The sequence below is a fragment of the Myotis brandtii genome, unplaced genomic scaffold (assembly GCF_000412655.1).
Source record: "Myotis brandtii unplaced genomic scaffold, ASM41265v1 scaffold463, whole genome shotgun sequence".
NCBI lineage: Eukaryota > Metazoa > Chordata > Mammalia > Chiroptera > Vespertilionidae > Myotis > Myotis brandtii.
Genome location: NW_005367694.1, coordinates 2,322,745 through 2,336,576, shown reverse-complemented (window position 1 = coordinate 2,336,576; position 13,832 = coordinate 2,322,745). Strand labels below are relative to the sequence as shown.

At 45.4% G+C, this 13,832-nt stretch overlaps 1 protein-coding gene across 1 annotated transcript in view; it reads left to right on the top strand.

Moving 5' to 3' along the window:
* DGCR2 (DiGeorge syndrome critical region gene 2) overlaps positions 1-13,832 on the top strand; it is a 48,511-nt gene that overhangs the window by 14,335 nt on the left and 20,344 nt on the right. Inside the window, exons 2-3 of the mRNA XM_005875588.2 lie at positions 3,739-3,861; positions 12,199-12,324. Of these exons, the coding sequence (XP_005875650.2) occupies positions 3,739-3,861; positions 12,199-12,324 (249 nt within the window). The remainder of the gene's footprint in view (positions 1-3,738; positions 3,862-12,198; positions 12,325-13,832) is intronic.

Below are 13,832 nucleotides of genomic sequence, written 5' to 3'. Positions count from 1 at the left end.
TCATCGATGTTTCTAACTCTATCTCTCTCCCTTCCTCTCTGTAAAAAATCAATAAAATATATTTAAAAAATAAATAAAAATCCAGTTTCTTTTATAGCACATGGTTACTCAGGTTATTGATTCCTTTTTGAGTGAGCTTTAGTAGTTTGTGACTTTCAAGGAATTTTTTTAATGTGTTTATTTGATCCATATTTTTTCTTTGACCCGTAGGCTCTTTAGAAGTGTGTGAGTTGTTGCCATATAGTTGGGGAGATTTTCCGGGTATCTTTCTGCTGTTGATTTTTTTAAGAATATATTTTTTATTGATTTTAGAAAGAGGAAGGGAGAAGGAATAGAGAGAGAGAAACACCAGTGAGAGGGAAACATTACCTCCTGTATGCCCCCTACTGGGGATCAAGCCTGCAACCCAGGCATGTGTCTGTGTCCTGACCAGGAATCAAACCATAAGTTCCTGGTTCATGGGCCAGTGCTTAACCACAGAGCCACACTAGCCTGGCTGTTGTTGATTTTTAATTTTTTAATTAAATTGTGGTCAAACAACATACTTTGTATGATTTCAGTCATAAATTTGAGATTTGTTTTATGGCCATAACATTCTCTATTATGATCAATGTTATATATGTATGCATATGAAAATAGTTGTGTATTCCACTGTTTTTGGGTGGAGAGTTCTATAAGTGTTGGTTCAGACCAGTTGGTTGATAGTGTTGTTCAGGTTGTTTGGAGGAGAGTGAAATCTCTGACTGTAATTGTGAATTTGTCTATTAGCAGCTATAGCAATTTTTCATCCATATTTTAAAGCTCTGCAATAGATTCATAAACATTTAGGATTATTATGTTCTTTATCATTATTAAATAACCTTTATTTCTGGTAATATTAAGTGCTTTGGAGTCTACTTTGTGTGGCATTAATATAGCCACTCCAGCTTTCTTTTGATCAGTGTTAGCATGTTTTCCATTCTTCTATTTTCACCAATTTGTGTCCTTATATAAAGAGGTTTTTTTAGGCAATACATAGTGGGGTCTTGTTTTTTTTACCTATGTGCCAAATTTTGTCTTTTCAGGTGTTTAGATCATCCCATATGTTAACTGATTAGGCAAAATTGATTATTTGTTTTATTTTTTGTACCATCTATTGTTAATTTCTTTTTCTCTTTCTGCCTTCTTTTCAATTGACTTTTTATTCCATTTTGTTGTCTTCGTTGACTTACTTGCTATAACTCTTGTTAGTTTAGTGATATTTTTCTCTTTTTTTAAAATATATTTTATTGATTTTTCACAGAGAGGAAGGGAGAGAGATAGAGAGTTAGAAACATCGATGAGAGAGAAACATCGATCAGCTGCCTCCTGCACATCTCCTACTGGGGATATGCCCGCAACCAAGGTACATGCCCTTGACCGGAATCGAACCTGGGACCTTTCAGTCCGCAGGCCGACGCTCTATCCACTGAGCCAAACCGGTTTCGGCAGTGATATTTTTCTTTAACTTATGATAGTTTACCTTCACGTGACAGACCACTTTACCTGTGGTATATAAAAGCATTAAAACAGTATGCTTCCCTTCTTCTTTCCAGCTATTGTGCTATTGTTACAGTTTTACTGCTACGTGTTATAAACCCTACAATGTAGTATACATGTTTTTGCTTTAAATAATTCTAGGTTGACAGCTATTTCTTTTTTTTTTCTTTTTCTTTTTTTAATATATGTTTATTGATTTCAGAGAGGAAGGGAGAGGGAGAGAGAGACAGAAACATCAATGATGAGAGAGAATCATGGATCGGCCGCCTCCTGCACGCTCCACACTGGGAATTGAGCCTGCAACCCGGGCATGTGCCCTTGACTGGAATCGAACCCAGGACCCTTCAGTCCGCAGGCCGATGCTCTGTCCACTGAGCCAAACCGGCCGGGGTGACAGCTGTTTCTTTTTTTCAGAATTTGAAAATGTTTCTCTACTGTCTTCCAGCTTGTATTGTTTATAATGAGAAATCTGTTGTCTTTGTCTGTTTTTCTGTGTGATGTCTTTCTTCCTCTGGCTGCTTTTAAAATTTTCTCTATTGCTGGTTTTAAGCACTTTGATTATGATGTGCCTTGGAGTAATTTTCTTTATATGTCTTGTGTTTGGGGTTCATTGAGCTTGTGGATCTACAGGTTTATAGTTTCCATCAAATTGGGAAGTTGTTCTGCCATTGTTTCTTCAAATATTTTGTCTGATCCCCCCTCCAAGTACAAGTATGTTAAGGGTGCTTGAAGTTGTCCCACAGCTCACAATTCCAAGAAAACTTTATTTTTATTTATTTATTTAAATATATTTTTATTGATTTTTTACAGAGAGGAAGGGAGAGAGATAGAGAGTTAGAAACATCGATGAGAGAGAAACATCGATCAGCTGCCTCCTGCACATCTCCTACTGGGGATATGCCCGCAACCAAGGTACATGCCCTTGACCGGAATCGAACCTGGGACCTTTCAGTCCGCAGGCCGACGCTCTATCCACTGAGCCAAACCGGTTTCGACAAGAAAACTTTATTTTTAAAAAAACGGTGGGAAGGCCCTAACTGGTTTGGCTCAGTGGATAGAGCGTCGGCCTGCGATCTGAAAGGTCCCAGGTTCGATTCCGGTCGAGGGCATGTACCTTGGTTGCGGGCACATCCCCAGTGGGGGGTGTGCAGAAGGCAGCTGATCGATGTTTCTCTCTCATCGATGTTTCTAACTCTCTATCCCTCTCCCTTCCTCTCTGTAAAAAATCAATAAAATATATTTAAAAAAAACAAACAAACGGTGGGAAGGACAGGAGTTGGCCCATGAGCTGTAAATTTGCCGACCCCTGCCTCAGTTCAAGACCTTACTTGGCTGAGTTATTTAATATTTTTGTCTGGCCTTCTATTTTAATTGCTTCCAGAAATCATTGCTAGTGATATCTGCTTAAAACACGGATCTTACCATATTACTTGTTGGTCCCCTACAACATACCAAATAAAGGTCAGCATTATCTTACCCTGAAAGCCACCACAGTCTGATTCTTCTTACATTTCCAATCTTCAGTGATTCTGTATTTGTCAGCTCACACAGTCTAATTGGCATGTTCTCCTGCCTTGTAATATTTCCTTAAGCCCTACTTTTTCTGGATCGCTTGTCCCTTCCTATTATGTTATATGTACCTCTGAAACCATTGACCTGCCTTAGGAACCCTGTTTACATCCCACCTTCTTTAAGAAGCATTCCTGAGCCCCCCAGGTGGAGGCAGTTTCTCCTTCATGTTGTTTCAGCATGTTGTTCGAGTGCTTCTGTGGTGGTGACCTCCATTTATGCTTTGTCAGAAAACCGTGTGTGTGTGTTTATCCATATATGTGTATCTAGAGTATGTGTGTCTTCTCTATTGACCCAGAATCCCTCAGGAGGTGAGAGGTGTACCCTCTTGTTTCTGTCCCCTCTGCAGTGCACTGCATAGCCTGATGCTGAACAGAAATGCCGCAGTGTATGTTTGAATGGTCGCACATAAAGGTCAACATCTTGGGGGGATATGATGCTCTGGGTATTTGTGGCGTTTTGGGCACAGCTCTTGGCTCTTCCTTGGGGCGTACATGCAAGCCTCCAAGGAGTGGGGCTGTAGGCAGGCTGCCTGGCCCATGCACATGGGGACCGGGTGGTGGCAGGGACAGGCGGTTGCAGGCCTGGCCACTCCAGGTCTCCGCTGCTACTGCCACTTCCTCAATGGCCTCTTGCCCTTTGGTTTCACAGAGTTGCGGTGCAACCCTGGGCAGTTTGCCTGTCGCAGTGGCACCATCCAGTGCATCCCTCTCCCCTGGCAGTGTGACGGCTTGGTGACTTGTGAGGATGAGAGCGACGAAGCCAACTGTCCAGGTGAGTGTCGGGCAGGCAGATGCACGTGGCCCATGCTTCCCATCAGGGGAGATGCTGTCAACTGGTATCCAATGCTATATCCATGTGCTGGAAGGTTATTTTAAGCTCCTCCTGTCCTCTTTCTTTCTCTCTCTCTCTCTTTTTTTTTTTTAATAAATGCCTAACACAGGTAGATCTCAGAAGTTTTAAGATGGCAGGGTGAGCGTTGTGAGGCAAGAGAGATGCCCATGATATCACATTTTGGGAGGTGCTCCTGGCCCTTAGAGCAGCACCTGAAGTATGGTAGCTTCTTCCCTTTCCTCTTGCCTAGTTTTGGAAGTAGGTGTCTGTGAAACTTGGCTAGAATCCTGACAAGGGTCACTTATACTGGCCTTGGCTCTGCCTGTCTGCCCTGCTCACTCAGTCACTAGTAATCTTTCTCCTGATGATGTGTGTGCTCACAAAGACAGAATGCCAGAGAGTCTAAATTGTTGTCTCTCTACCTGGTTTCTGTTCCAGTACCCTCAAAGAATATAACACCCTATGAGTAATGGTGGTCACCACACCCCGGGTTCTCTACTTGGTTAGGATGGACAGTGTAGTGTCTTGTGTGTACTCCTGCATGAGTATGTGAGAGAGACACACACACACACACACATACACATGGAATATGTTTAAGACCCGGGTGGTCTCATAAAAGCCCTAAGAGGAAGGAATCTCAGCTCTAAACTCTTCGGCCTAACAATTAAATTTCTTCACAATCTGGCTTATTTTTTGCCAATCCAATTTATCATTATTTTCCCTTCTGTGACTCAGCTAGGCTATTTCCTGTGCCCACCCCATTAAGAATGTTCTAGCCTGGCCAGCGTGGCTCAGTGGTTGACTGTCAACCTATGAATCAGAAGGTCATGGTTCAATTCCCAGTCAGGTCATATGCCCAGGGTGTGGGCTCGATCCTCAGTGTAGGGTGTGCAGGAGGCAGCCGACCAATGATTCTCATCATAGATGTTTCTATCTCTCCCTCTCCCTTCTTCTCTGAAATAAATTTTTAAAAAATATTTTTTATAAAAAGAAAAAAAGAATTTCCTAGCCACATGCTTTGTTTATGCCTTTCTTTTTTCCTGGGATCCTCTTGGTTTGTTTCTGTGTGGACAGATCCTGCCTATCCTTCAAGGCTTGGCTAGATGATTCCACAACAAGAAGGCATCTGTGGGCTCCATGGCTATAGGTTGGCTTCTGCTAATAACCTGCTCTATCCCTCTCTGGTAGCACATAGAACCACTGGTAATTCTTCATCACTTGTGCCCATGCTTGATCTCTCCTTCCAGACTGAGTTCCCTGAGGGCAGGAGACCTGTCTTCTTCCTCGGTGGGATGAGGTCCTTTTCAGCATTCAGTAAATGAAAGGAGTCTTGTAATTCCTATAGGCCAGGTGCTGGAAAAAACTCCAACTAGGGGATCAGGTGGGACATCAATTAGCATTTGACATTTGAGCTTGGGACAGTTCATTGAGGGATGGTTCCAAAACAAGAAATAGAGGTGGTCTGTTTGGAATGTATTTGTCTATAAAAATGACCCCTGTAGCCCTAACCGGTTTGGCTCAGTGGATAGAGCATCGGCCTGCGGACTCAAGGGTCCCAGGTTCGATTCTGGTCAAGGGCATGTACGTTGGTTGCAGCCACATCCCCAGTGGGGAGTGTGCAGGAGGCAGCTGATCGATGTTTCTAACTCTGTATCCCTCTCTCTTCTCTCTGTAAAAAATCAATAAAATATATATTTTAAAAAAATGACCCCTGTAAAGGAACCCATTTTTTAAAATAATTTCTTTTTTAAAAAAATATATTTTTATTGATTTCAGGGAGGAAGGGAGAGGGAGAGAGAGATAGAAACATCAATGATGAGAGAGAATCATGGATCGGCTGCCTCCTGCATGCCCCTACTGGGGATCGAGCCCACAACCCAGGCATGTGCCCTTGACAGGAATCGAACCCAGGACCCTTTAGTCCACAGGACGACGCTCTATCCACTGAGCCAAACTGGCTAGGGTGGGACTTATTTTTTAATCATCCCTTAGGCCTGTTCTTCCTTCATTAGATGAGCATGTCTGTGGTTGAGGCGCCTACCTTTCCAAATAAGAGTTTGGTGGCTGGTTTAGGAGCCTCTGGGATAGTTCTGTGTCTGAGAGACTACCTGGTCATTCCTTGGGTCACAGACCAGACAGTGTGAACTTCCCAGTGTTTGAGAATTTCCTATAGGCTGGGTCAGCCTGGTGAGCTTCCCCTGGTGTGACTTACAGGGTGAGGCTTCATATCTAGCCTCCTAGAGAGTTTTCTGAACAAAGAACCAAATGATTCCTGGCTTGCTTTAAAATGGGAGCATGGTTTATCTGCTGTTTTCAAAGCACCTTTTGGCTTAGCTTTGAAGGTTAGGTGTAATAACTGCCCTATTATAGATATTGGAAACAATGATGGGCACTCGTATGGTTCAGCTTCATCTATCAATGCTCAGTGGACTTGCTGAAGGCAGGAACTAGATCTGATTTCTCTTTTGGGATACTTGGTTGGCACAAAGGGTTACAAGTCCGCTCAGTGTAAGTGTTGACTTGAAGTTACATAGGTTCCTGTATTTTCTCCCCAGATAGAAAAATAAAGTCTATCCTACAGAGCCCAGAGTTCTGAGTAGATGGCATGTTCCAGGCCAAGCATGTCAAACTCACGACCGGCCGCGAGTTTTACAACGCTTGTTCTAGGCCCAGACCATTGAGTGCATGATGATGACAAGTGTGCATTCACAAACTCACCAAGGACTAACCATTGGGCCACCCCGGCCAGAGCTTAGTCAGTTTGCTTTTGAACATGGACTTCAGGACTCTGGAGTGACCACGCGAGATTATTTCATTGCCCTGCTAAAAGCCTGCTAAAATTACAATAAGATATAAGGCCACTGGGTCAAAGAAAATGAAAGATGTAGCAGTAGATCATAATTTCAGTGTGGTTTTGTAAGATAGAAAATGGGTGGTATGCTAGATATAGGCTGGGCATTCAGTAGTACATTCCCTGCCTTTTGGGGTTGGAAGGCTCAGATCCCCTGCCAGTAGGCTTCTGGGTATCATTTGCCCATGAGATCCTTCCCTTGAAATTTGGAAAGTGGAAGAGAGGTAGAAGAATCCTCCTTCCTCTGGCTCTGATGTGGATGTGTGGCTTAGACCGAGGTGAGTGAGTGCAGTGGCTTCCACATCCCTCACTGGCCAGCTGTCTCAGGGCTGCAGGGCAGCTGTGGTCTGGCAGCGCTTTTCTGCAGTTTCCTCACCTGTGGATGGCAACAGCAGCTTCCTGACTCTCTGGATGCAGCTGCAGTGGTGAAATAGACAGTTAGAGGTGGCCCACTTGACACAAACCTCCAGCCTTTTCAGTTGTTTCTAAAGCACGACTTCCCTATATTAAACCCCTTTGTGTTTGAAATAGCTGGCATGGTTTCTGTTCTAACTGACCCATATTTGATATAAGTGGGAACTAACAGAAGATGTGTAAAATTTTTAATGGAGAAAAATTTACAACTTTATTAAGAGTTATTAAAGAAGACTTGAGGCAGGATGTTCTTGGCTAGGAAGACTTAATGTGTTAAAGCTGCCTGTTCTTCTTATATTGATCTGTGGACTCAGTGCATCTCCAAAGGGTTTTTGGGAAATGTGGCAAGTCAGTTCTAAGGTTTGGAAGAATAATGTCCTGATATTGTTAGGGCACTTTGAAGAAGAGTCAGGAGTGAGCACTTCCCTTACCAGTGTCAAGGCTTACTTTACAGTTGGCTCAGGGTCGCATGAATTGGCCAGTAGGACAGAAGAGCTGCCAGAAATATGATATATGGCAGAGGTGGAATTACATGTCACTGGGCAAAGGTTAGATTCTTAAGTATGTAGTGCTGTGACAGTCGGAAAAGAAAGAAATTGGATCCCTAATGTACAACATATAGGAAAATTGGTTTCAAGTTAAAGAAAAACTTCTAGAAGATAATATAGAACACCTAAGATCTTCCCTTTATCAAAAGGTAGCAATAAAGAATGTGAACAGAGCCTTAGGGACTTACAGGATCACCCAACAACAGCAGAATACACATTTTAGGCTCTCTCATGTTAGAAATCCCATTTTGGTAAGTAAGTGTTATTTGACTTACTGAGTAACGTCTGATTTTTTACCATGATTTAAACCTGTTTTGGTGTAAAGTAGGAAAGTGATGTGTGTGCTGAAGAGGCTCCAGTCATTCTTGCCCTCTCCATTCAGAGAAGTTATAAGCTCATCTGGACCTAATATATTTGTTCAAGTTCTAGAAACACAAATTAGAGTCACTCATATTTTGTATTTTATCTATAATAATAAAAGCATAATATGCTAATTAGACCAGATGACCTTCCAGACGACCTTCCGGAGGAAGCTGGGGCTGCAAGGGAAGCCCTGGTCCCAGGTGCCAGAGGGAAAGCCGGTGCTGGCAGCGGGGTGGGGGGGAAAGGGGGTGGAGGAGGAATTACTCTTGCATGAATTTCGTGCATCGGGCCTCTAGTTTACATATAATACTCATTTCTGGCCAAATGCTATTGGGAAGTAAGCTTGCCAGTACCTGCCCTGACTCAGTTTCCATGTTGGACTTGGGCTCTCGAGCAGCTGCCCAGCTTTCACTTGAGACATGTGCTGGGGAAGCAGAAAGCCTGGTGCCCAGTGGATCTGAAAGCCTGGAGAGGAGGCAGCTGCCCAGGGGGTCAGGTGGAGACAGGCTTCAGGTGGCCAGGTTGTGAGACAGGGTGACTCAGGTCTTGTGAACTTGGAGGAGGAGGGCCCACCTCTTCTGTGTTCCACTTCTGCTCTGAAGCAAGTCTCATAACACTTCTGAGCCTGCTTTCCCATCTGTAAAACATTTCCCTTTTCCTTGTTTTTTGTTTTGTTTTTTTCAATAGCAAATCAACCATGTTGGCTTCTCCTTGCTTCACATCTCCTTCTGTGGGCTCCCATTCAGTCTTTGGTAGGCGGAGCTGCTCTGGAGTCCTGGTGAGGACATCTGAGGAGAGAAGAGCATAAGTGGCAGCTTGTGTTGCAGGGAGCACTCTTTCCAGGACTGCAGGACTGGGCTTGGGCCCCGTCACAGTCACAGTCCCGGCCAGTTGCTGGATGGGAGAGGAAGGCTCAGGAGGGCATGTCTTATCACTAAGCGGGGACAGGATCATTTTCTGTTGTGTTCACTGCCCACTACAGTATTCCCCATGCCTCGGACAGTGCCTGGCACACTAAGGTAGAGAAGGGACGGAGGGGTGTCTGCATAGCTGCACATGAATCAGCTCAGCTGTGAGAGCTGCACACCCTCCAGCTGGCCCTAATGGGGAAACACTGGGTCTCAGAAGCAAATTCTTTATTGTCAGAGGGGTCCTGATAGGTTTGTAAGGATGCTGATCCTGTGCTCTGCATCCTCCCCCACCACCCTCACCTCCTTAGCCAAGCCCTTCCCCTTCTTGCTGGCAAAGACCCATGTCTGTGCTGGTAGGTTTCCTTGGCAGCATGTAATGGGCACTGAATAAATGAGTGATGGGATGGATGTGGGCATTTGGGTAGGAAGAGAAATGATAGAAAAGAGAAGGGCTCAAAATTGCCTCCTGAAATTTGGAGAAGCCTGCTCTGCACAAAGTAGCTTCTTCCATCACCACCAGGCTTTCTTTCCTTAACTATTTCACCTGTTGCCCCCTCACCCCCATGCTGCAGATAGCTTCCCTTCTGCACAGTCAGCATCCAGGCCACCCGGTGATGGTCAGCACCTATGTAACCCAGCAGAACGCTGTTACCTTTCTTTCTCTTCCCCCATGTCCTAGATGAGCGATTTTCAACCGGTGTGCTGCAAGAATTTTAAAGCATGGCCGAAACCGGTTTGGCTCAGTGGATAGAGCGTCGGCCTACGGACTGAAAGGTCCCAGGTTCGATTCCGGTCAAGGGCATGTACCTTGGTTGCGGGCACATCCCCAGTGGAAGATGTGCAGGAGGCAGCTGATCGATGTTTCTCTCTCATCGCTGTTTCTAACTCTCTATCTCTCTCCCTTCCTCTCTGTAAAAAATCAATAAAAATTTTTTAAAAAAAGAGTTTTAAAGCATGCAATATTTAGTCAGGGGCACTGACCTCTTTTCCCTTAGATTGTCAAGTTTAAAATGACAGCAATCAATCCAACAAAAGCCATCCAGTGTGAATGAATCAAAATTGTTTTTTTGTGTGTGTGTTTTTTTTGTCAGATGGGCAAAAAATTATATTTTTTGTTATGCCACAGAATTTCAATAATTAGTTTGTGTGTGGCAGGAGATGAAAAGGATTGAAAATCGCTGTCCTGGATCCATCTGTCTGTGAGCATTGTGGCCTCTCATAGACCAGATGCTGCTCTTGGTCTGGGGAAGAGACCAAGACGTCAAGTGGAATCACAGGTCTTGTTCGTTTGAGCAGACAGAAGGGAGATGTGAAATTTAGGTGTGGCTTCTACCACACCCAAGCTTGTCCTGAAGCCTGTCCCAGACATGCCTGCCTTTGCCCAAGCTGTGCCCTTTGCTGGGAAGCCCTTCTGTTCCCTTCCCTCATCTCCCGATCCTAAGTCCACCCTCCCTCAGGAGGCACTGTGGCTCTTCCCCATCCTCTGCCTGCCTGGAGAAGGGAGGAGGAGGACTTTGTAGCGCTGTCCCTGTGCCAGAACTGTCCGTCTCCTCCCAGGAGCAGTGGTGCTCAGGGTGTGTGCATGGGGCAATCCAGTCCTAGAGAGATGGTGCCAGTGGCTCCTAGGACTGGGTGTTGGAAGAGAGCAGCTGCAGCCTCAGGCCACCTTCCACAGGGGCAGCAGCAAATGAGGTGGTTGTGTTGATGATGAGATCACTCCAAGGCCTTGAAGATGCTTTTCCTTTGAGGTCTTTGCTTTATGTTGAGCTTATCTCAGACACTGGTAGCACATTTTATATTTTAGAATGATTGGCAATCAAAGGACACCCGTTCCCCATCATATGCCAGAGAAGGAGCTGGAAATACTCTCCTCAATACCTAGTGGGGGAGAGAGCCAAATCTGGTAGGGCTCATGACTTCTCAGGTCTCAGAAGAAAATAATGAGGCACAAACAGATTTATGTACAAGTCGTTCAGTGCAACCCTTCTTAGAGTATTGGAAGGATGCAAACAACCTAAATTTTGCACCATAGGAGATGGTGATAATTACAGAAATTCATTCACAGAATACCATGCAGCCATTAAAAATGGTCTTGCCCTGACCGGTTTGGCTCAGTGGATAGAGCGTCGGCCTGAGGACTCAAGGGTCCCAGGTTCGATTCCGGTCAAGGGCATGTACCTTGGTTGTGGGCACATCCCCAGTGGAGAGTGTGCAGGAGGCAGCTGATCGATGTTTCTCTCTCATCGATATTTCTAACTCTCTGTCCCTCTCCCTTCCTCTCTGTAAAAAATCAATAAAATATATATATTTTTTAAAATGGTCTTAAGTTTATTTCAGAATATGGGAAGCTGTTTATAGTCTTAAGCTTACAACGCAAATCCTAAAATAGAGTTTTAAGAATTTATGTAAAAAAAAGAGACTGAAGGGTGGGCCCTAACATAGTAATGGGTTAATACGCTTTGTCTTTTCAAACGTATTTTTCAAATATTTTGCATTGAATATTTATTTTATAATGAGAAAAAATAGATTATTTATGAAATAAAAACAGTATCAGAGTCTGTAATAATAGCAGAGCCAGATGGCTGGAGAAGCTTTAGTCAGTGGGGCTAATTGCCAGCCAGTCTGGGAAGGTGGGTTTGTGGGACACCACCTCACCTTCCAACCACTTGCCCTAGACACACCACGTTCCTCCACCCCCCATGCCATGCCCCGCCCCTTGCCAAAGATTACAGCCATTCCCCCTTCATGCTCCCAGGGGAGGTTCCCAGGCAGTTAGGGCAGGAGGGCAGCCTATGCTCTGGAAGAAACCCCAAGGGGCTAGAGCAAGCATGGTTAAACGAGGCATGCGGCTTGCTGGCCATGAGTTTGGCATGCTTGGGCTAGAGCTACTGAGGGATTTGCAGCAAGAATGGCTGACCCTGTGCTTTGCCAGCAATAGCCTGTTAGAAAATACAATGAAGGGAAAACCTCATTTCATGATAGTAGTAAAAAAATGAAGACTGCTAAGGAATAATTTTAGTAAGATGTGCATATAACCATTTGATACCAACAGCAACATTTTATAGAGTTCTTAAGAAAACCTGAATAAATGTAATCTATGCTCACCCACACCTGGTCTCCCAGCCTCAAGTAGTCTGCCCACTCTGCTGTGAGAGCAGTGTTTACAGTCCACTTCTCTTTTTGCTTTCAGAAGTGACTGGGGATTCTCGACCTTACCATGGGAAGGAAGCTGTGGATCCGAGGCAGGGGCGGGCCCGAGGTGGCGACCCCACGCATTTCCACTCAGTGAATGTGGCGCAGCCTGTTCGCTTCAGCAGTAAGTTGCAGACCTGCCCTGTTTGTGATAAAGCCTCATAATCCTGTATGTTCCCTGGCTCTCCTGGTGCCACTTGGCTGTGCGAGGGGTACAATGTGTCTTTTAAAACAGCCCTTCAGGGCAGACTGGCATAATCCTCCTTTGGTAAGAGGCTGCACGGTGACCCAGCCAAGGCCATCCAGGTTGAGAGTGGTGAATCCTTGACACCAACTTGGGCTATGGAACCGGCTGCTTACAAGATGGCTGCCTTTCAGAGCTGGGCTGCAGAAGTCTTCTCACTACACAGACACTCAGGTCCCCGCGGCTTTGAGCTGTGGACTCCAGGGATTGTCACAGGGATGTAGCGCAAGCTTGGTGAGTGAGGAAACTGAGCCTCTGAGAGCTCACAGCCAATGGGGCAGCCCCTGGAATCGTGACTCTCAGCTCCATGCACTGTCCTTTCATCTCTAATCTACTTTCTTTGAATAGGTAATCTACGTAGGGAATAATTCCACAAAGTTCAACAGGTAGAAAACGATGTTCCCTCTCTCTGTTGCCCCCACTCACTGTCTTCTGTCCCCAGAGGGCTTCCTCTGAACCCATTCCAAGATGTGGGTGAGGAGCCAAGATGGAAGCCCAAACTGACACTCGCCAGTCGAGATGCTCGGCCTCTGCACACCTTGGTGTTCCCACCTCTAATCTGGGACAGATGGAAGCCACATATGGGGGTTTTGGCAGGTTAAACACATCGTGGTGGTAGGGAGCTTAGAAAACATACAGTAAAAGGCCACCTGGTAACCCCCCTATCCTCATACCCATTCCATGAACTCCATAGACCTCCCCTTCTCCTGCTTGGTGGTCCCTGAGGGCTGGCGCCTGTCTACAGTGAACGCCTTCCTATGAGCTCTGTGGCAGATGGTGCTGTCCCACTGTCGGCGTTGCAGCAGTGCTGCGGCATGCCTTGTTGGCTCCGGGGCCAGGGGTACCTTTCCTCTCATGTAATCTCTTTTCCATTGTTCATAATAAGGTACACACACACACACACACACACACACACACGTGTCCTAAATAATAAAAACAGCCCACCCAGTGTGGCTCAGTGGTTGAGCATCGACCTATGAGCCAGGGTTCAATGAATCATGAATCATGGTTCAGTTCCTATGAATCATGGTTCAATTCCCGGTCAGGGCACATGCCTGGGTTGTGGGCTCAATCCCCAATGTGGGGCGTGCAGGAGGTGGCCGACCAATCATTCTCTCTCATCATGGATGTGTCTATCTCTCACTCCCTCTCACTTACTCTCTGAAATCAATAAAATATATTTAAAAGCCCTAGCCAGTTTGGCTCAGTGGATAGAGCCTCGGCCTGTTGACTCAAGGTTCCTGGGTTTGATTCCGGTCAAGGGCACATGCCTTGGTTGTGGGCTCAAACCCCAGTCAGGGGCATGCAGGAGGCAGCTGGTCAATGATTCTCTCTCATCATTGATGTTTCTAGCTCTCCCTCCCCCTTTCTCTCTGAAATCAATAAAA